We start from the raw sequence: 23,569 nt of genomic DNA, 5'->3' as shown, positions 1-23,569 counted from the left end.
TTCCCTTTTTTTTCCAGCGATTAACACATTAGCTTCTGTCAGCGTTCTGTGCTTGTTCTCATGCGATTTCTTCCACTCTGTGCGTGCTACAAGTAAGAAAAAAACCACCAGCTCGCACATTTGGATCACGTCACGGCTAGGAAACCTCATCATATTCCTTTCCAAGTTGCATCTCGTGGCTGTATCTGCACGGAGCAAGCACCACAGTGAGAAAGCAGGTCCCTCCTCTACTGATATGGAGCATCCCATTCAGCCCCAGCTTTCCATTTTCAGTGAGGAGAACCAGAAACAGGCAGGTGGATCCTTCTACTGTTCCTAAAATTTCAATATTGTGATGCAGAAAAAGTGCCGTATCTCTGTTTCTGCGTGTGTGCACAGATCAATTCTTCCCGCTTCGCTCACCCTATCAACATACCGGGCCCTAGGATATTGCATCGATTGGGATAGTGAAATCATTTTCTGCACAACTAATATTAAAAAAAAAAATCTTCACGTGTGTAAAAGAGGATCAGAGCAGTGGCTTCTTGTTTGTCCTGTTCCTGCTGCAGGAACGGGGACTGGTTAAAGTATCACAAAGAAAAAGCTCTGCAGGCGAGGCTGTCAGCATTCCTTAGTCCTTTTGAACATATTTAGATTTTTAGCACCTGTTTCCTAACTTATCCTTGTGGTGCCTCACTACAAATATTAGCCCAATTTTAAAAATGGAAAACAAAGCTTAAGATGTCTTGACTAAAACAGACATATAAGTAATCAGGAATAGGGTACGGGAGGCCAGCTAAGCTGCTTCTCCCACTGCCCAAATGACTGATTCTTACCTTTGAAATTATTCCGGACCCTTTCAAATTGAATGTGAACACATAAGCACAATATATATGGGTTATGTCTGTGAATTTATGGAGCCTGAGTTGTTTAGGCAAACAGACGAAAGGAATTATTAATTTGGTACTCGGAGTAACCGGCTGAACGGCAGCTCCGTGTACGTGTGCTTTAACGACAGATTGGTCCATTAAGCCTCACCTCAGAAGTGACACGAGTTGTTTCAATTATGTTCATTTCACAAAGATAACACGATTATATTGCCTCTGTCAAATCACTTAGCCGGGGGAGTAAGTTGCAGAGAACAGTTATATATAAACAACTGATTTTTCTTTATTTAGTTTTACATATACGGTCCTTAGCTACCCTGTGAAAGCCCATATTTCTCCTACTGCTGAAGTTCATTCCTATTCTTAAAAAATCCCTATGATTTTGTTACGGCTGCCCTTCATCCAGATTCATGGGTGAACAGCAGGATGTTTAAATTCTTCTTGTGCTTCCATCTTTTTTTCTTTTTCCTTCAGTTGTACCGAATTAACCCGGGTCAAACATAAATGGCATCTGGTTGTGGGTTTTAAACAGCGCACGTACCTTTTCACCTTTCAAGCCTGCTTTTCCTTTCAGCCCTGGCAAGCTCTGAAGTCCATTTTTACCCTAAAAAGAAAGAAATATTTTCTAGAATTGGACGTTATCTTTAAACGCAGGATGAACAGGCTGTCTGCTCAGCAGCAGGGGCTGGGCGTAAGGGCGCTGGATTCTAACTCTCATCTGTGCAGCAGAAGGAGGGATGAGACCTACTCCTCCACACAGCTGCTCTCTGGCACAGAAACCGCTTGGGGGGATACGGGAAAAACTTGGGAGGCTCCATTTGGATTTGACAGGGTGACAACAGGACAGCGCAGCGATGATGACGAACACTTTGAAGACTTCCACCAGAACAAATAGCGACACCTGTCTGAAAAGACCTCTTCAGGTTGCTCGTCTTTTGCCATTTACCCAACGAGAAAGAAGAAAGTCTTCATTTATTCCAAAGTTGCAGTAGGTGAATTCCAGGCTAGAATTCTGCCTTTTCCCTAACAACTTTCATGCTATGGGAAAATGGACACTTGGAAGAAATCTACTTTTAATTTTATGCAGAAATGAGAATCGACAGAGAGCAGTGAGATATATTTGTAATGCGCTAGTGCAAACTGCTGCCCTGCGCACAGCAAATCATTGGCCTCTTCCTGCCTTCTACCAAAATCTTTTTTGCCTTGACCTACCCAAAGGTATCCGGCTCCTACCAAGTAGGATGCTTCCCGAGGATGCGCATCTGACGGGGCACATGTAGCACTAGGTAATGCTTCACCCCATTTTCCATTCTAAGCGTCACCAGTGAAATTAATCCCAAATAATCTTTCCACATACGTTCAGTTTATCTACTTGTAACATGCCCATCATCCTCCTATAGAGGCTTGATCACTGGCTGGAAAGAACTCCCGCTGGTTTTTAAGTCAGTGCCATTATAAAGCAGCACTATCTACAGAAAGAAAAAAACAAACAAACAAAAAACAGAAGGTAAATTAATCCTGTTTTTCCTAATGGCATTTTGGGAATCTGGACTGCTGGGATTACAGACTCCACTTCTCAAGTTTTAGGGCTGCACTAGTTATAAAGATGGGCTGTGTAAACTCAACATGGAGAAGAATAGTATGTAAGGCTAAAATTATTTTTTTCTCGTTATTTTTTTTCCTGTAGAGTAACAGGTATCAAGTTTATAGAAAAATGGCAAGCACATGGCCAATATAAGTCTAATTTTATTGCTGAGGGAAGCCCCATGAATCCAATAGTGAAGTTGTCTAGGTATGTGCATGATCGGAACTGCAGGTGGACAAAAGAATATCTACTAAAAATACAGGACAATGGTGCTTTTCACAAGATGTAACAAACTGTTTAGCACAGGTAATAGGGTTGTTTCACAAGGATTTGCTTACCAGGACCAAACAATTGCTTTCAAAGCATTTGTATTACATGCGAAGAGTTTTCCCTATTATTTTGGTCTCAGAGAGTTTTCTTGGAAAATGTTCTGCTTGGAAGTAGTGCGACTTCCATTAACAGAGAAAATGTAAACCTCTTGGCCATAAGCACCCTAACGACACACAACCTGAGGCTGGGCTAAATATCTGCAAAACACTTCTCCCAACCTACCGACACCCACAGGCAACACTCGTGCAGGAGCTGGATAAAGCATCCCACGAATGACTATGGGATTATTTGTTTAATATCTCAAAACATACCAGTTTCATTTGGTGTTCCCTGGCAGGGGCAAGACCAGACGGGGATCCACAGCAGTGGTGCTCGGCCGTTCCAAGAGGAGGAGCAGCCATGGTGGTGATGACAACGTCTGGGTGGGAAGCTCTAGGAGACGGGAAAGGTCCACAAAGTGACAGCGACAGAGAAAGGGAACAAAGAAGTCGGGTAGTAAAGCATCAACAGAGAGGTGCGACAGCAGCTGAGACACCTGTGGGACACGGCAGCTAGGGATTGGGGTTTGTGTGCATTGTTGGGCAGCACCTCACCACGGAGCAAGCACATGTGATCTACCAGCGGCTCTGAGCTGCCCTGTGGATGGGAGTCATCTGGAGGAGAGAGGAGGGACCCATATGGGAAGATGACAGCCGACAAGAGGGTAAAACAGAGGAAAGACAGCAGGAAGGATGAAGCAGAAGGTGCCGCTGAATTGCTGCACAAGAGGCTGGGGGTGAGAGCTGCACCTGGAAATTTAAGAGCTGGGAGCAGGCAACGCGGCAGCGTGCATCTGCGAAGGGTCAGGGGAGCACTTCGTTGTGCCCTGGAGGAGGTCTGGGTCATGGCGTGTCCCCTTTTCTGAAGTTCCTCTCTGCAAAAATCCAGTCTGCCCAGAGCTGGACCGCAGGTACAGCTGGCGGCGGCACACCATGCCTCTGACTCTCTTTGCAGCTGGGAAACCGTGAATTTCTCTTGGAAACCTGCGTCCCCCTCTGTTGGCAACCCGGGGAAGTCATCTGCAGCGCCAGAGCTGCCTTGCACGGGGAGAAAGCGCTTTGCTGCTTGAGCCTCAGTGTGGCCGAATCTCTGATAAAAACACACTCTTGGCATTTTTTTCATTCGGTTAATCAAAATACGTATAAACGAGTACTCGGCGGTACCCCATCTTTACCAGGAGTGCCCTAAAATAAAACATCTTTGTCAGAAAGGTAAGTCAAACACTCACATAGAAGAAACAAAAGAGAAACGCGATTCCCTGCAGCTTGATATGTTGGTGGAATGACCTCTCTAAGAACACTGGTGTGGTCCTTTATATATGTGTGGTCGGTGGCTATTCCCCTTTCTAAAATACACGTATTCCTTCCACAGACAGAAAATACTCACAGCCTGACTACGTTGGCCAAGTTTCCCTGGACGTCCAGCAGGTCCTTGATCCTTTTTCTCCATGTCTTCTGCCCCTGAACTTCCCGGAGATCTTGTGGGCCCATCCTCTTCTTCCTCGCTATCCTGGCCCTGGGTAATTAAAACGTGAAATATGATAAACGTGTGGTTTTCCTGGTTTTTTTTCCTCTCTCTCTTCCTTCTCTCCTGCAACCCCTGGTTTGTTCAATGCAGTCAGAAACCTGTCAGGCAACACAACCCACCCGCCCCGTTCAGCACAGGCACTCTGTATTAGAGATTATTCATGCAAGTGCAAATAAAGTGCTCACTCAGATGGGAAAAAAAGAAAAGAAAAGAAAAAAAAGAGAGAGATCTGGCTACCTAGAGGCAAATGACCATGGTCTAACTTCAGCAAAATTCACATTTTTCTGCTCTTGGGACAAAAAGGTAAGGGATATGATAAACCCATCATACAGACCTCCTCTCGGCTTACTCCTGGCAAAACACCAGCTCCAGAGCCGCCCTCTTCCCTTAAGATTTTCTGTGTGACAGTGGTAGAATCATTGTTGCCTTGTCCAGTTTCTGTGACAGCTGAACCTAAATTTAAAAAACCACCAAAAAACTCACTCGTTAATGAGAGACAGAACAAGGCATAACCCACCCAGCAGTATTTATCAGTGCACAGATGCTGCAAGTTGTATGAAAAAAGAAAATACTTAGATTATGACCAACATACATTCCAAAGATTAACATTAACTCTGAAAATTTTGAAAGGAAGGAAAAAGGAGAAAAGAATAAAATTGTAATGCAAATTCTTATTTTGTGGACAAAGACTGTACAGCATTATCTTTGCCTCAAGCTCTAGTCTAATTGTTGCCTATTTTTCAGCTATATAACATAAAACCCAACACACACGTACAACAGGTACTATCTGAAATATGTACGATATTTAAATAGGAACTTTGTCTTTTAAAGGGGCCACATGGCTTTAGCACCAGTAGCACTCTTTGCAGGGGTTTGACTCAAGAAGCCCCGTTTTTTTTTAGGAGAATGAAAAGGACTTTTCTCCTTTCATTCCCTTTGGCGTTGTAGAGTACCTCAGGCCTGCTTCTTCATTTAATCCGTTTTGTTTAAATTTATTTTAAAATATAAACCATAGTTCTGGGACTGAAACTTGCACATTACAGGTGGGTATATTTATTACAGATGGGTATATTTATTCTCTGCATGTTTATTCTGCATTTATTCTCTGCATGTTTAACAACAAGCATCACCCCCCCCCAAAAAAAAGGAAAAAAAACCCAAAGAGGAAGTGCCTTGTTCTTTAACTGCTTCAGAGGTGTCTTCTGATCGGTGATTTCCAGAGAAATCGTTTTCTTCCAAATAAGACAGTACAGTTGGGGGGGCTTCCACTGGCTCAGCCAACATATCTTCAGGCTGAAAAAAAGCCCACATAAAATCCCAAGGAACTGCTTAGAGAAAAGGCTTATCACATATTTTAAAGCACAAATCAATAGATTCCCTTCCTCGAAGCACAGTGATCAGAACCACCCCCCGTACGAAGCAGAGCAGAAATCCAGATCTTTCCCACTTAATGTGTTTCTAGCACCTGTCATTGCTATATGTCATCATTGCTGCCATCATAAAAACTGAAATTCATTGATGGCCAATATACACACCTTCTTAATTTACAAGTTTTTAATTTGTTTCACCTTCTATTTAATTTTTCTTCTTCCCCGTACATATCTCGTTTCTGCTTATCAGCAGATGTTGCACAAATTTGGTCAAGCCGTCCAGAGGGAGCTGGGCGGGCTGGAGGAATAGATCAAGATGAACATTAGGAAACTTGTCCTGTGAGGACAAGCTGCCTTTTTTGCTGCTTCGCAAGGCCCATTAAATAGAAACATTCTGCAATAGTCCAAAGATTGCTATCCTTTCCTACCACGCGGTACTGAAGTACTTGGCAGAAAAGCAGAAATTAGGATATGCAGCATCCACATTGCCAATGGTCTTGATTCAGAGATTGCGTTTTCAAGCACGACCTTACCCCTGTTAATTCCAGCTCAGCACAGCAATTTACTTCCAAGTGCTGATTTGGAGAGTTTGTTCAGTTATTTTTTCAGAGTAGAAGACGAATAAACACTCTCTCCGAAACATCTGTTGGTGACTGCGCTGATTGTCGTTTGTTTCTCTGTCTCTGTGTTTAACATTTCTAAAGAACGAGCCCATTAAAACTCCGCGGGCAGCCACTCTGGAAGGCATACAAATCCCACGAGCCACTGGCATTGAGATTTTTCTCATTTGGCAGTGGCGTTAAACAATGTCCTGGTCTGCGTGAGGAAAAATATCACCAGCAGGTTGAGGGAGCTGAGTCTTCTGTATTAAGCAATGGTGAGACACCCATCTCTAGAACTTTAGTGTCCAATTCTGGGCATATTGGACCAAGTCCATCAAAGGACGATGTAGATGATTAAGGAGCTAGGGGGTTTGACCTATAAGAGGAAGATAGGAAAGCAAGGACTGCCTCCTATCTGAAGGATTCATACATACTATCTAAAAAAGTAATAGTAAACCAGAAATGTGAAGCAAATAAATAAGTTTACCCTTATGGGAAGATGAGGAGGTGCAAGGACTTCTTGGGCTTCAGGAATACCTTCATGTTCTGGAATGCTGTCATTGCCACTGATGTCCCCTGAAGCCTGCGCAAAACCCAATCATCACAGCAAGTTCACAAAAGTAAGAAGAAAAAAAAATGACCTCCAAGAGGCTGGCTACTTCAATGCAGAAAAAAACCCAACTTTTTTCTTTTTTTTAGTTGGTGAAGCCTCAGTGTCATTATGATGTTAACCCAGGTCAGTACTTACAGCGTCTCATGAAAATGACCCTTCAGAAAAACGAAAGTCATCGTTAATTTTCTCAGAGGTGTTACAGATGAAAGAAAATTACACTTTTTGAAGAATCAGGTTTAGGGTCTGTGTAGTCCAAAAGAGAGTTATCCCCACACAGGTGGCTTTAAGTATGATACTATGCTCCCAGGAAGAAATATGACATTTAGTCTCATGAAAAATCTCTAATGGCAAGTGACTTCGGAATGCCTGAGGTGCTGAGGGTAGACAAAGAAGTGTTTATAAGAAAACTCACTTCTGGATCATCATCCTCACAATGGTCTTCAGCACCGCTCGGGTCAGATTTGATGGTCAGATGTTGAATCGAGCCCTGCGTGGAAGAACAAGAACAGTTCAGGGAAGGAATATTTTGAGTAGCGTGTGTGCAACGTGGGCGGAGGGGTGGGAATTAAACCAGCAAGCCCCCTCAGACTTTGTTCTAGGTGGTGTCCTAGAGTCTGCAGAGCACTGCCTACTCTTTCTAGTGAAGTGCATTGCAGCTCCAAAACCGGCATGTGAAAACCCTTAAAGCCGAGGCAAAGGATGGGACAGAAATACCGGTAAATGATGACATGAGCCAGCTTAAAAATTTTCGAAGTGGGAAGAAAGGGGGTAGATTTTCTGATAACAAATGCTTCAGAGTTACAAATTACATTTCTCAGCCTGACATGCTGAAGGAGCAGCAACAACTTCATTTTTAGCGCTTAAATTCTATTTCTTAGACTTCGGAGACTCTAAGGGCTGTAAGAAACACGTGGGGGATGTTTCCTTGCATGAGGTCACATGGAGTTAGGCAGGACAAGAAGATGAGTATTCAAATCCATCTTACATGACCTGCCTCTTCCTGTTTCGCTGACTGTATATTTTGCTTTTTATTTTGCTTTTGTGTTTCCTGTAGAGAAGACCCTGAAGAAGCTAGAATTTCCGTTTGTTTCAATTGAATTGTTTCGATTTTGAGCAGTTCTTGCCATGCAAGCAGAGCTTGTGGACGAATCAAACATTTAGATGTTCGACCAAAAAGCAACTGTGACATAAGATGCATGAAGCAATAAAGGCACAAGAGTAAGCCGTGACAATTCATAATACTGAAGCAATCACATATTGGCTGAAGTGCTACAGCATACAGAGCAGTGGAAATGCCTTATGAGTGTCATCCACCACGTCACCATAGCCACACATCTCTTGGTGACAACCTCAGCAAGTGACCATCACACACGTGTTTTCCAGGTGGGGTAGCCGAGTGGGCTCATTTTCTGGAATGTTTCTAATTCCTACTTACTAATCAGGCATCACCAATACTCCAGCAGTAGCACGAAGCTTTCTTCCATGTCCCTTTCCACCACTTACTTGGTACTAATCGACATATTTCTGTAATTCCATGTGCTAAGATTATTCAGATGAATGATAAAAGTGCGTTATCCTTGTTGTTTACCAGCTGGGGCTCACAACCTGCCAGCACATCTGAACTTTGGAACAAATATCTTTTTTTCTTTAAAGCAAAGGATCCACTCAGTTTTGCTGCTTCACTAATTTAGGGAAAAAGATATTAACCTCACCAAACATTGTACAAGCCTGAAAGTACAAGGGAAATACAAAAACAAGACAGAAAAAGTGTGGCATTTCACTTTCAGTTTGACAAGAAGTCAATCTCACACATGCAACAACAGCTTTCACGTTTCCATTTGGAAGCTCAGTGGCTGAGAATTGCAGTGAGGATGCAGCAGGAAGGGTGTTTGCACTCAAGCTAAGAAGGCTTTGGAGCCTTGTAGTAGTGGTTTCGGTCCATTCTATTTTTCTGAAGCACCTCATAAGCTTCAAGTACTATATGAATTGTAGAAATACACCTTTATCTTCCAACTATCTTCACCTTTGGTGAGACCGTTCTCATCCTTATATTGAATGTGAAGTAAACATACCTAGCTAGTAAGAGTTTAAATTAATTACTTTCTACTAAGGCATTATTCTCAGAAGTTAAGCAAATGGATACTCTGAAACCCATTCTTCATAAAAAGACCATATAAAGTCATGCAATGTATTTACTTTGCAATTCCTAGTATTTAGACCCAATGTTGATCTAAATATCTAGACCATTAATAAAGTTTTAGGGGTTCTGCGTATTTTAAGCCAGAATTTGTACATAAGCACTGCCTGAACCCTAACCAGGTATAGAAACCACAAGCTGTATAATTTGTACCCTCATATTTGATAGAACCATTATAAGAAGAATTTCTTGGGTATAAAACACGTGGATTTATCAGGCAGTACTTACTGTGAACTTTTCCAATCCCGTGGCTCCCGCATTACCGACAAATATCCCAGAGCCAGGCTCAAACATCAAGGCTCGAGCTGACCTTTGAAACTGAACTCTTTGATATTCTTCACAGTCCATGAACAAAGCGACATCGTTCCCCTGCACAGTCACTGTAAACCTTGTCCACTTGTTAGTCATCACGGGCACTTTAAACGCGGCAGCCTCTCGGGAGATGTGGGAGCCGGGCTCCGTGTAGTACACAATTATTCTTTGGGTGCTGTCGTCAACCGGTGAAAGTCTCATTCCCAGGTACATAGTTTTCTGGAAGGCATCCGTGATTGCAAAGAGCACTCCTCCGTGATCGCTGTTTGGTTTCACGGTGACTACGATAGCGAAGTCTCTGTAGAAAGGCGACGGGATGACGGCGCTTGTCAGTCGCCCGATGTTGGCATCTGGACCAAAGCTGTAAGCTGGAAACCCTCCGTAGCCGGTGACGAAGTAGACGGAAGGAGGAAGAGGAACTCCTATTAACTCCGTGAGGTCGAGATGTCCTTTTGAGCCTCGTTCTGTAAAGTGTGTGAGAAAACAAAACAACAAAAACCCCCCAAGCCCCACATTGCTTATTCTCAGAGGTGCACAGACTATTAAATTTAAATTATTTAAGAAAGGCTTAAAAAACGGCAATGCAGTATGATACTACCAGTAACATACTCCTCATACTTGAGGCCCCAGTTCAGGTTGTGCTTAAACACCTCTAGCTAGGGACACATGTCATTCTTTGTCCTCGGGCTGAGGTTATTCATATAATAAAGGCACTTGTAAATAGCTGGTGAAATTAAGCGCTAACAAGTAGCTCCTGCAACATATATTTGACTTTGGCTGTCCATAAACTACAAAGAAAAGTGCTGAATTGTGCTTCCAGAATGAAAACTGAGCAACATTATGTTTTCTCAAATAAACTGAGATCCTTCATCCTCATATACCAAGAAGACAACAAGAGTTCTCTACAAACAACCTGACAGAGTTTCAGGAAAAAATTACAGTGGATTTGCTTTAGCCCTTGCAGTTATCTGCTTCTAAAAACAGATGCTAAATTTATTTGTGCCCTTATTCTCAGATTTGTCTCCTCAGCTGCGTTGTGTAATGCAACAAATGCTATTCAGAAACCAAAATTCAGTTTTGAAATGAGAGCATTTTCGCTTTGGCAAACACACGGAATTACATATCTCTGCCAAACATGTCCAAAGAGACAAGTCCTTCCTGGCAATGAAGGAACAATGGAACAGATAACACTCAATTTTAACGAGAGCCTTGGGAAGGCATACTCTAGCAGCGTACCAGAAACAGAAATTCGACCAATTTTCTCCTTCTAAGAAGTTAAAACTAGCAAAAAAACCCCCAAACAAATCATTTTTAATGAGGGATTCAGAATCTACACAGAGTTCCACTTGAATCTAAAACCTTCCTTCCTTTTGCAGTCTCCTTTAACCTCACACTTCAGTTTCGCATTCCCCACCACTTAGTTTTAGCAGTAATATTTGTTCAGCTGACATTTAAAGGGTTGCCGCATTTATTTCATCCATCGTGCTTTTAGCTAGAAATGCCTTTTAACACAATTATTCAGTACATCAACTGCCACATTTAGCCAAATTCTGCTCCAGACTAATGAATCTTAACAGGTGCGTTGAAGAGTCGGAAAAACAGGCTCGAGCAGATGTTATTCACTCCGTGCAAGAAGCCAACGATGCTGGAGCTAAAACCAAGGCAGCTGTTTCTAGCTTAGTCAAGGCAGGACTTAGACAGCTCCTGAGGTCCGAGGACGGGAAGTGCTGGCGTTTGAATGAAAATATTACTTTTTCATTTAATTTTCACCAGTTTCATTGCTCTTCCCTGCACCTCAGTGTCTTTCTTGTCAGGAGAGGCCCAAAACTGAACATAGGATGTGAGCTACAGGTCAGGATGCCGCTCCTCCCCGAGCCCGTAGCATTGCCTGGGGTTATTGTGACCCAGTTGCAGGAGCCAGCACTTAGCCTTGTTGAACCTCATACAACCGGCAGGAATATTTCTTCTTCTTGGCTGCCAAAGTATATTTATTTTGTGGTTAACAAGAAATATTTATAGTAGTAACATCAAGCAGGGAAGGATTTACACGTCTACGAAATAACTCGAGTACTGCAGAGGAGGAGGGGGGAAAAGGAAAATATTTTAACACTGTCCCAGATGTGCTGAGTGAAGAAGAAGAGGCTAGCATCATTTCTGAGGTTGGGAAACAAAAAAAAATTGAATCATAAATGTGAATCGCCGTTGGCACAGCTGTCCCCCTGCCCCATTGGGATTGCCCCATGCTCCAGGAGCCCCAGGGAACCTTCATCCTGGGGAAACTCAAACCAGAACATCACGTGTTTCTTAAAGCGGAACAGGAGCCCTCCATGTCTCCTTCTAGTAGGAGTAACCACATGACACCTACAGTCGCTTAACAGGTCCGAGCTGACAAAAACTTCTTCTGTGCATTTTCATTCCCGGACAGCACAAAATATGTTCTAGTTGGCCAATTTGATCTTGAACTCATTCTTTGCCTGATTGGAGAGTTGCCCTTAAGCCTCTTGGAAAGGCGATGAAGCAAACTCTTCCTGGTAGTGCCTGATGGCACAGGAAGGGTCAAGAGCCACAAGCTGCAGTGTCACGAGCTCAGTCTGGGCTTCAGGATGAACTTGTTTGGTAGAGGGTGGAGCTGCTTGCTGAGAGAGGCTGTGGACTCTTTTCCCTGGAGGTTTTCCAGACTTGTCTAAGGCAAATCCATAGTCTTAGTGCTGGCGATCATTCTGCTTTGAAGAGGGGGCTAGATCACATGATCTCTAGGAGTTTGGTGTTAATGACATAGACTTCTTGGCTATCACAATGGTGTAGCAGTGTAGATACTCGGGATAAACGGTTCTCTGGGCCCTCTCAGATTACCCTGATGGAGAGCACAGTAATTTCTCTATTTGGTTTTGGAATATTAAGAACAGTGGAAGTTTAAAACTCAAGACTTTTAGAATTTGACTCTTTTTTTTTTTTAATTCATGCCAACTTGCAGTATTGAGGACGATTGATTCTCAGTAGCTCAGGATTAGCGGCTTTAGCAACAAGCATCCACAAACATTTTCACCTTGGCTGTTACATGAAGAGTTACCCTTTTAATTACTTTCTGCTCTAATTTTTGTCTTCTTAGCTGACTTCAAGCTTTGAGCTGGAGGGGTGCGTGAACTTTCTGACTGAATCAATCTGCCTTTCCCCCGACCTTGAGGGATAGTTTGGGCAAGAAACAAAACTGCATTTTCTCTGTTGCCTGACTGCATTTGGATGACGTTTGCTGTGGGACAGTTGGCAGCCGTGCACAGCAGATGTACGATGGAACCTCATCCCAGGCAAAGTAAAACTGTTCGTCAGCACACAAGGATGCTTCTTGTAGCATCACAGGATGTCTAGAGGTGTGGAAGATTTAGATCATTTGGAATGAGCAGGCATTCCTTTTCTTCAGCGCTGAGGGAAGTTTAGATTGCCTATTAGGAAAAATTTCTTCACCAAAAGGGTTGTCAAGCTCTGGAAGAGGCTGACAAGGGATGTGGTGGAGTCTCCATCCCTGGAGGTATTTGAAAGACATGGAGATGTGGTGCTCAGGGACAGGGGTTAGTGGTGGGCCTGGCAGTGCTGGGTTAATGGTTGGACTGGATGATCTTAAAGATGTTTTCCATCTTAAACAATTCTATGATTCATGTTTCTCTGTGTCCAATGCTGAGACTCAGTAGATCATGATAAGGAACCTGCTCTTCTAGGTGTTGAATCAAATTGCTAGATGTAACCTGATCAGTTTATCTGTAAAAAATGATACCAAGTTGTCCACAGGCATAAGACATCTGGCTGTAGGAGCAACGGTTCAGCTCTGGAAGGTGACAGGGACATTTTCAAGAGAAGGGCTGCATGACCAGGCATCACTGGGCTAAAGGAGATTCTCAAGACCGTACATTCATCCATAATAACCCTGGCTAAAGCACTTCGAAAAAGAGCAGCAAGAGTGGGAAGGAAGGAAGGAAGAAGGAGCATTAGCTGGAAGAGAGGCACAAAGGTGTGCGATGCTGTGCTGATATCTGCGTCAGGAAGAAATTAGGCTGGATGGAACAGAGTCCTGGGTTGGAGGCTTAGGGTAAGCAGGAGCTCATCCGAGGTGCTCATTTGAAAAGGGATTTGGCACAAGGTGGTAGAACAAATCCTTACAGAAAAGTGCAAGCTTGAGCAGGAGCTCTTGCGTGTCACCACTAGGCAGCACCAGCACCTCATGATCCAGGCTGGAGGGGTGGGTTAGGAAAAGAGAACATCGCCTATGGACAGCAAGGTCGGTGTCCGCTACAACATCTAAGCCAGCAGATGGTTTAATTTCCATTATGCTCGTAACAAAACAGATGTGAGTTACCACCCTGCCCTTTTTCTTCCACAGCGACCTTGGAAATCAGACAAAATACGTTAAGTCTGCTGTGTACTTTCATGGGGTGGGGGGGGCAATGGCATTGCTGTTTCTGTTTTCTCTTTCCCTCTCTCTTTTTTTAATCTTGAATTCTAAAGGAGAAAACTCTTGCAAGGCTGTGACCAATACCCTCATTGTCAAGATGTGTATTTCTAAGGTGATGAAGACCACTCTTCTTATTTAAAGTACTGGGAGAGGTGTCTGACAATTTCCTAGATTTAACAGTTGTACGTGCCAGCAGAGAGTCTCTGCCCAAATGTGGAAAAAGAGCCACCTATTTAAAGACACTGAGACAGTCTGGCACACTGACCTGGATATAAATTCTTGTCCCATATAAAGAGATTTAATAAGAAGCCAGGATAGAGAACACTTAATCAGCAGCTCCTGCAGCTGCTCCAGCTGTCTTTGCTAGCCCCCACCTCCACTACAAGGTTCTGTCCTTGGACCAGGGGCATAAGAACAACGTGAGCAGATGGGGATTGAGAGTTCTAACTCACTCTGTGAACATCAGAAGCCTTCACTTAGAAATAATCATAGAGTGGGTTGGAAGGTTTCAAGATGATCTGGTTCCAAGCCCCCTGCCATGGGCAGGGACACCTCCCAGCAAACCAGGTTGGTCAGTCTTACATTGGACATTGGTACTTCTTAGAGCTAAATGACTTTATAGCATGAATGCACCAGTAAAAACGCGGGGGAAAAAAATCCAGCCAACGTAATCCTACTTCTTACACCTTCCTTTTCCCAAGAATCTCATTTCCCAAGAGCTACATTACACTTACATCTTAGCGTAAATCACATATGCTTTTATTGTGCTCATGTTTTTTCATTTCCCCAGTGAATGCACTGAACGGATGAAACAAAATATCTTAAAAATGTCATTTCTGGTACAAAAAGTTCTAAGTTAAAATCCTGGCTGGTGTCCTAAGTGAAAGAGCTTCTTGTTTTAAGCTGAGTCATTAGTATAAACGATCACGTCCCACAGCACACTATTCAGGGCAGCCTGGGGCTGGACAAAGCTTTCACAGTCAGGAAGGGTATAAAGAGGCACAATCTGCGAAAGCACACTCTGCTGTGGCAAATTCAGCCAAGGACCAGGAGAACCAGGTCCACCAACAGCTGGTTTAGATACACTTCTGTCAAAAAACTCCAACCACCATGGCGATTACATCGTATTTTTTCTCTATTTATGACATTAGTTTTCTAAATGCTAACCAACGTCACTTGCCAGAGCTTTGAAACTTAAAAGTCTAAGAAAGCTGCGACCAAAATCAACGTGCTGTTCAAAGGCTACTTTTCCCCTCAGGACAGATTTCTTTGAGCAATAGTCCCCTAACAACAGATTGCAACTACGAAGGAAAACGTAATTTCGTCTTGCCTACAAGGTCAAGTGGAGTTTTGTCAATTTAGTTTAATGTTCTCCTGACACTTTAGACTAAATTTGGATAAAAACCTCTGTAGAGGAGTCTCTCAGCTCTCTGGGAGGAGAACCATCTGCTAGGACCTGCTGTGGCTGGAGGAGGAGTTGGCTGGCTACGTTTTTAATCCTCGCTCCAATGGAAAGAAAATGTGGTCGGCCACCTGAGTAAGAAATTGCTGCAAGCAGCAGAACTGCTGAAGCCTCGTTTTGCCTAGAATTTTGTCTTCTGATTGGGTTCTGCTGGCAGGAAAGGGTGAGCACTCACTAAACCTCTTGCAGCCTTTAACATCTTGCGCAAATTTGTGTGTTTTCCAAACAGTCCCTCTCTTAGTGGGGACACGTGTGACATCTCCCACCTTTACTCTGCTCTCGTTCCAGGAGACTTCTAAGAACTTAATGGCTCTGTCTTTGTCAAATTGGGTGCACTGAAGCTCTGGCTCAGACCCAGGAACTGTTGTACTGCAATTACACTTTCCTTGCGAAATCGGGTTAAACTCAACGCGTCGCTGCAATACCTGCCTACGGCTGTTCTCTTGAGCGTGGATACAGGAGGCTCTTTCTTCAGTGGAGTAACTGCTTTTCCTACCTACAAACCACAGACTTCCCGCTGTGGACCTCCCACACGATCCTGGGCAGCAGCAACCTAAGCAGATCCACCTTCAGCTACGCAACTTCATCAACAAATATTGCGCGAAGCGTCTGCGAAGGGAATTGTTTGTCTCAATTAGGTAGAACATAAAGTTTTCCTTAGAGGGAAAGTTAAATTAACAAAATAAGCCTACATGGATTTAGAACGAGGTGTATTAACGGGATGTTGAATCCTCATATTTCAGACTCTGCACTCCATTCATATAGATGGAGTAAATCAGTTGTAGTCATGAAAAATTCTACAAGCAAGACTCATCATTATTTTTCAATTTAACCCCACATTTTTAACTTTTTATCACTTTTAAGGGTGAAGTACTGGATAATACATTTTCCAAATTGCAAAAGTTAATATTAACAGCTCTACTGTCACGTTTATGTACTGAGGAAATTCTTTAGTGTCTGCAAATTAGTGCCCTCAAGAGCAGATCTCCACTTCTTGTGTACAACGAGGATTAATCAACAGACTATATCTAGAATAAGTGAACTGTCTTTCGGATTTTTTTTTCCAGGATTTGAAGTTGTATGACCAAAAGCAAAAAAAAATGAACTTTTTTTTTCCACACAAAGAATATATTATGTTTTACACGGCCAAAAATAACTTCATTTCCTCTAGAATACGTAGAGAATGGCAGAAGTCTTATTTTTGGTGAATATTACTTTTTTAGTTGACTCAAATATTATTTGATCCAAGAGCCGAAAATAAAACAAAGAGATGAAAGTAGTACACAGCAGTTATTCTGAAGTCTTCATGCTTAATATACAGTTGAAAGTCTTTCCCAGATAAGTCTCAACTGCATGCTGTCCCAAACTTGAAGAATACGGCTGATTTGCATCTGCATCCAATATTCATAACTCCATTTAAAGTGTCTTGGCATGTTGACTTTTGGCTTTTAAAAAGTTAGTTGACAGAAAAAAAAAAAGTTATACACTTGGCTTAAGTTTCAAAGGTTACTTTCTCAAGGCTATTATTGTTGTGATGAAAAGCAAGAAAAGCAATGTCCTTAGAATTTATTGCATTTTTGTTAACGCTCATTTGAACTGAATATTCACAGAGTCAAAAAAAAGAAACCCACATAATAAAAACAACAAGCCATGAGATCGCCGGCATTTTTTGACTTTGCGTATAAGCTTCACTCTTCATTTTCGCTGTCGGAACACTCATTTTTATCCTAAGACGCTGGTTTCACCACTTTAACTGGTGAAAAGCACAGATGAGTGTTGGCAATAGCACAACTATGCTGCATAAAGTTTTAATTATGCCTGTGCTTTGAAGTGCCAGGACTTCAGCAGAAGGCTTCAGGTAGTGGAAATTACAGGCTAAATGCTGAGCTTTCCAAGTTCTCAGTGATGATCCTGATCTCCACTTCCTTCCAGTTGTCTCCTCCCTCTCTCTTATCAGTCTCCGAGAAGTTTATTAAGCTTTTTTTCGTTGCTGTTTTGTTTACCAAACTGTCCTGGTGATTGAATAGCAACATCCATGTACACTTTCCTGAGCATGCACCCACTAGCACGGCTGCTCAGGAATCAGCAGAGAGAACCTATTCTTCTGGCCAAGGTATCCAAGAAAGAAGAATACTCCGCAACTGAGTAGATTACCCTCCTTGCACACGCGTAGGTGTGCATACAACATGGTGGTGAAAGGATAGAACTGCAATTAAAGGTCACATTTTTAGCTTGACTTGTGAGAAACCTACAAGTTGACGCATCTGGATATAGCTTTGCTAAAGTTGTTTATCCTGATGGATCCACTTACTGGAAACTCCACTGCCAAACTGCAACCCATCCCTTGGAGAAAGATCCCTTCACTTCATTTTTCCCGGGTGTCAAGCACATCCTAAGGGTCCTGCCCCCCAAAACCCCAACATGTTCACATTCATCCCCTGGTGTTCAGCAGCATTAGGATGTCTGGTGGCACCCACTGAGCTCTGATTGTTTTACGCGCAGCTTTGTACACAAAATGCAGGAGTAATAAAGAACATGCAAGTAACAGTGGAACCATATTGTAAGAGGTTAAACCTGAAACAGCTAAGAAAACTAAGGGGGAAAAGTTTGGTTTTAAGTTGGTTCCTTGGTTCTCAAAAAGCTCTGCAGTTGTTCAAAAAATTGGGCGGTGTAATTCATTTTCAGATGGGGCGTATTACGGTAGTTTTGCTGCTTCCAGTACAGCTGTGACAATTTTATATGATATAGCAGCTACCCCCAACACCCAAACGTAGAAACATATGGTTGACAATAAAACCGAACTTGTACTCATCAGTTATTTCATCACCCTCTTGTTTAATCATCACCCTCTTGTTTAAATGCTAAATACGTTCCGAGGAAACGTAAATCACAATTTTACATGACCACTGCAGCTGAAAGTTGAAGGTGTAACCGGAACGTTGACCGTTGCAATACAGATATCGAAAGTATTGATGTCCCCACGTGCTCCCCAAGAACTTTTCCATGAAGACTAACTTCCTCGTGCGCCAGGTCAGTTCCCAGCAGACTATCTGGCAGCTCCATCGCTTGCGTTGGAAGAGCACCAAGGAACTAGCTGATAGGGCCCGTGGGGTCCTATGGAAGGGGAGGGTTGTGTTGTTTTAAAGCAAGGAAAATAATCACAGAGCGGTTTTTGGCTTATAGAATGCAACGGCAGGACTTCAGACTCAACAGAGCAAGACATTTTTCTTGGGTCTGACAGGATCTCTCTTTGCAGCTGAGGTTTTATAGCCCTGTTACACGACTGCAGCGCTAAAGTCACATGGGCGCGGATATCTTTGGCTGCACTCTTCATATCTGGTATGCAAACATCTGCAGCGACCTGATGTGACCTAGAAATTCTGATCGGCAAGCAAATAAGGGCAGGATTTTCAAAACCAGGGAGAAGATATCTAGGGTTGTGTCCCGGTGGAGGGGCCTGAGCCAGGCGGAAGGGAACCGATAGAAAGAGATGTGTTCTGCCTCGGAGGGAAAACAGGGCACAAAGGAAACACCAGCAATGCTGCCACCATCTTCATACTCCTGCCTTGCTTTGCAGCTCTTGGTGACTAATAATAACTGCCATTAATTACTTAAAGTAATAGCTACTCAGCTATACAGCTCACGGCAGCAGTCTGTTAATAACAAGCGACCCACTTGAACGGCACCGTAAGGCGTGTCGTTAGGAAAGGATGGGTGCTCTCACCTTTCTCCTTTCTTTTGTGCCTTTTCCTCACCTTCATAAACACTTTTTGAGAAAGTCGTCACCCAGTCCCTTGCTTTGGTCATAGCGACAAAGACTTTGTTCGGTGGCAAAGACTGATTTGTAAGCAAAGGAAGAATGAGTTACAACGAATCAGACAGGCCTTCTTTGTGCACATACGCATTTATGTATATATATATATATATATATTTATATGCACACACATAAATGTTTTCTGCAGGAAACATTGGAGAAAAGAGAGCTTGGCGTCCTTTGAAGCCTCAAATTTCTGTAGCTACTAGTTGGCTGCTTTCTCAAAGAAGTGTCCAACACCTGACACGTAGGACCCTGCTATGATATTCTTATAAACGTGCATAGAGCTCCGGGGGTCCCTTCCAACCTCAGCCGTTCTGTGCTTCTGTGACCAAAATTACAAGAGATGGTCAAGCCGACCTTTACAGCGCCTTCATTCGTTACCTCCGTCCACAACTGATTCTAACAGCATGACAATTTTAAAATAGTTGTGCAAATGCCTTGAAAAACAAGGAGACCAGAAAGTAATCAAGCACAACATTGTGCAGTTAAATTCTTGAGAGACCAAAAAGGTGAAAAGCGTTCCAGATAGGCCATATTAACATATATTAAACATAATTTATAGCTATTAAAAAGTGTAAATTAATAGATTCTAAAGTATTTCTTTTCCCCATTTTTTTCTTCTCTATTCCATCCAAAGTATTTTCCCTACTGAAGAGAGTCACTGACTGACTTCCCATTTGGAAGTCCCGTTTTATTTTCCAAAAACCATGCTGCTAAGGAGAAATAGTCTAAAAACCAAGGACTGAACAGCTCTGGCTGTGCAAACTGCCAGACTGCTCGGGCAGTTATCCATGATAGCAGGAAGATGCACCAAAAGCCTACAAGCCTGTACGCTGCTCTCTTTCCAAGCTGCTGAGATAAATACGTATGTGTACACATGCATATTTATGTACACACCCCCCACACTTCTTTCTTGTTGTTGTTACTTAAATGTAACTTATCTAGCTGTGACTTTATAATGACAAAAATTTTCTTGCCAGTACTATGCAATCCAAAACGCTCAAGTATGACAAATTCATTCAAATTATGCAACCACTCTGGAATCCCCATAAACATTAAAACAGTACGTGGTAACAGATTTATTTTTTTTTTTTCTGAACAAGAGCTGCTCAGTCTAGTCCTGAAGCAGTTGGTGAAGTGTTTGCTAACAGCAGGACCTTATGGTGCTTGATCCAGCTTTGCCTATGTGGCAGCTACATATATTTCAGCCCAAATTTGGATATTTATTGCTTATTTGTTTCCATTAAGACAAGTTTCAAGTAAACACTTGCATTTGTGCTTAGCCCAGTACTGGGACAGAACAAAAATACAAGCCTAATTTGTCAACACCTTTGCTGCACCCAAATAAAACAAGCACTAAGGAGATGTGGAGCACTTGAAGTAGGAATGGTTGTGGTTTATTCTCTTGAAGAAAAACAAATAATGGACAGAAGGGAGAGGAATAATATGCCGAAAAGCAAGGAAAAAAAGCACAAGCCCTCCACAGACACCTGGCAAAATAACATACTTCCCTTTGGAAATGAAAATTTGTTTTACTGATGGGTCATTAACTGCTAACGGGGCTGTAACATTTCCTTACCATAGCCACTAATGAAATGAAGTAACGGTGCCAATTTCGAGTGAAAAGGAGACTTCATATAGGCCAGAGGAAAGTTATTTCAACAGAGATTGCAGATGCCTTGTGAACTCTGATTATGTTCATGCACCCATTTCGCGTTTGGTTTACAACAGTTTTCTTAACTGGCCTCTTTTAATGCATGAAAACCACACAACAGAATTGTTATGATACACGAGTAATTCTTTTAAGAGGTGCACTGATGCACGTCATCTCCTTGCAAAATAAAAGCATGAAACCATGCCCAATATCTTTGGATTATAATTCTGGAATAGTTTAACAATACAACAAATTTAAGTTTGGGGTTTTCTGGAACTGGATGAAAATATCATCGCCAGGAAACATTTTCTAATTGACTTTGTACAGACTGCCTGTACAGCCTGCCAGGAATTGTTTTTCTCCTCACTGGGACTATTAAGCCAATACGGTAGAACTGAGTGGAAATTTGTGTATTCCAGGACTGCCCAGTTCTAGTACTTTCATCTGGATCGGATGTGGGCATAGAGCAAAATTCCATCCGAGCCAGAGAAACATCCTGCCCAATTCATATCACATAAATACTTTTTTATGGCTGGATAATGCACAGATGAGCTGCTCATGAACTTGGAATCACAGGGTTTTGGTGGTTCATAACTACCGATGCAGAATACATTTCTGGAGCATTCTTAAAGCATTTGAGAAAAAAAAACAACAAACAAAATCAGACAAAAACTATTAAAAAAATCTTTGTTGTTGTTCAGAACGTCTGAAGTATGGTCCCAGAACTTTCTGTGATGATCTCAGCCATTTATTTAAGTTAATGTGTCCATAATTCATACAGCTCTTGGAAAACAGACTTATTCTACTTCAGAAGATATTGATCACACTATTATCCTCCTTTATCGCAATATAAAAAAGTTCTTGCATCCATCTAAACCAAGATATGCTAATCGCTATTCAACGATGCAACTGAACAGATTGGATTTGGACACTTTTAAAGCCAGTTTGGTGACCTTCCTTTAGTCCACAATCTCCTACAGATAGTCTGTCACAGAAAGTCTGAGAAAATTACCTACTACCGACTCCAGGCATAAACTCTCCAGACTGACTCCACTTGTATGTGTCAAGGTCTATCTATCAGTGAAGACTTCCTAGTCTTTAAAGACTTTAGTTGTTGAGTTTTTTCTATGATGGAAAATTAATTCAGTAAGAAAAAGATGTTTCCTAAGCATCCTGAAAAAGAAAAGTGGAATATACTGGAAGCAATTGCCTCTTTCTTTAGGCCCTCAGTGTTTTCTGTATAGGGGCTTAGTTAAAAAAAAAAAAAGTAATGCCAGATATGTATATTTGTTTATTTCCAAACCATACTTTGATATTACTTCACAGCCTGTTTGCTCAATATCATAAATATCTTTAATGCCCACAGGCCTAGTGGAATTAGAAACCCTTCAGCTCAACCAGAGCATTGGGTCCCGACTGCAGATATTATTCTGCTTGGCTGTCAGACTTTCAGTCTATTCTTTCAGTTTGTTTTCTCTTGAAACCCGAGATGTAAGCACATCCGCAGATGATTTATACATTACGCATGTTACTCCATCATTTATATATTGATGTACTAGGAATATTTCCAGAGCTCACCCTCTTCAGTGAACTAAACACCCCCCACTACAGAAAAGGAACAATGCTTTACAGAATGCAGGTATTTTCAACTTTTGAAAATTTAGGAAAGGTAAATTGAAACTTCATTTGAAAACGTTTCAATTTTTTCTACTTAATTTCCAAGGGAATCCTAAGCTGAGAAAGGAAGCAGATTAATTGTGTGCCTAAACACGAGCCTTCTCCACTTTTTTGTTCACGTCTCTGTACTTTCATCACACCCTTCTGACAGTCAGGCTCCTGACAACAAGTTTTGAAATTCCCTTCTAAGTCTTCAGTTAGCAGGTGAAAATGAATGGCAATTTGTTCTTTAGTTCCTGAGTCAAACTCACTTATGACAAAATATGGTTTAACTCTCAAAACAAAGCCCAGCAAAACATCATCTGCTAAATGTATCATCTAAATACATCACTCGTATCTAAAATATCGTTATAAATTCAAAAGTTGGGGTTTTTTTAAGCACATACTGCTTGACTGTTTTCTTTACATAGGGTCCTCCAGTGCCCACCTTTCTCTTTGAACGGTTCCTACGTTGCATAGGAATTTCTTCCATTCCATACGTTGATCAATGGAGTTACTGTCTGAATTACAGCAGTCTGGGTTCAGTTTGTGAAAGATGTTTTTCTAGGTGCAGATCTTCAAAAAAATTAGCCACTGCCGCGTTTTAACATTTTTTTGGTGCAGCTCCACCTCATTCGTCCGCAGCATGGTAAGGGTTATAAGAGGCCACGAGTAGCAAAACTGTTCAGTTTAGAATCGCATTTAATAACTCTCACATTTTAAGCCTGGATTTTGCAAACTGTATTAAGAATGGAGGGCAGTCAGAATTCTGTGCTTATTTAATATACAGGCAAGCATTTCACATTATTTTCTAATGCCAGTGGACAATGTAGGAACAACTGATTAAAGCAAAACTGAAAAGTAGCTCCTTAAAACAGTTACTTCATTTACATATCTAAAAGTGCAAGTCTACTTTTCATTCCTTTCTCCTCAATTCTTGCACCAGAACTACTGAAAATAATACAACTAGCTAGAAGCTCTTGCCTCTTCCTTGGCCACAGAACACAAAGTTTTCTAACTACGGTGGAAAAGAAACACGGGAGGTGCCTCACACTCCTGGAGCGCAATGAAAATCCCTTACCTTAATTTTATGGT

At 42.1% G+C, this 23,569-nt stretch overlaps 1 protein-coding gene across 1 annotated transcript in view; it reads right to left on the bottom strand.

Moving 5' to 3' along the window:
• COL15A1 (collagen, type XV, alpha 1) overlaps positions 1-19,154 on the bottom strand; it is a 62,996-nt gene extending 43,842 nt beyond the window's left edge. Inside the window, exons 1-8 of the mRNA XM_009869483.1 lie at positions 19,103-19,154; positions 9,358-9,905; positions 7,345-7,419; positions 6,807-6,902; positions 5,946-6,015; positions 4,682-4,800; positions 4,207-4,335; positions 1,408-1,470 (exon numbers count right to left, since the gene is read on the bottom strand). Of these exons, the coding sequence (XP_009867785.1) occupies positions 1,408-1,470; positions 4,207-4,335; positions 4,682-4,800; positions 5,946-6,015; positions 6,807-6,902; positions 7,345-7,419; positions 9,358-9,905; positions 19,103-19,154 (1,152 nt within the window). The remainder of the gene's footprint in view (positions 1-1,407; positions 1,471-4,206; positions 4,336-4,681; positions 4,801-5,945; positions 6,016-6,806; positions 6,903-7,344; positions 7,420-9,357; positions 9,906-19,102) is intronic.
• Between the last annotated feature and the right edge of the window lie 4,415 nt (positions 19,155-23,569).

This window comes from Apaloderma vittatum, unplaced genomic scaffold (assembly GCF_000703405.1).
Source record: "Apaloderma vittatum isolate BGI_N311 unplaced genomic scaffold, ASM70340v1 scaffold2555, whole genome shotgun sequence".
Taxonomy (NCBI): Eukaryota; Metazoa; Chordata; class Aves; order Trogoniformes; family Trogonidae; genus Apaloderma; species Apaloderma vittatum.
Note: the sequence above shows the minus strand (reverse complement) of the source record. Positions and strands in the feature narration are given on the sequence as shown.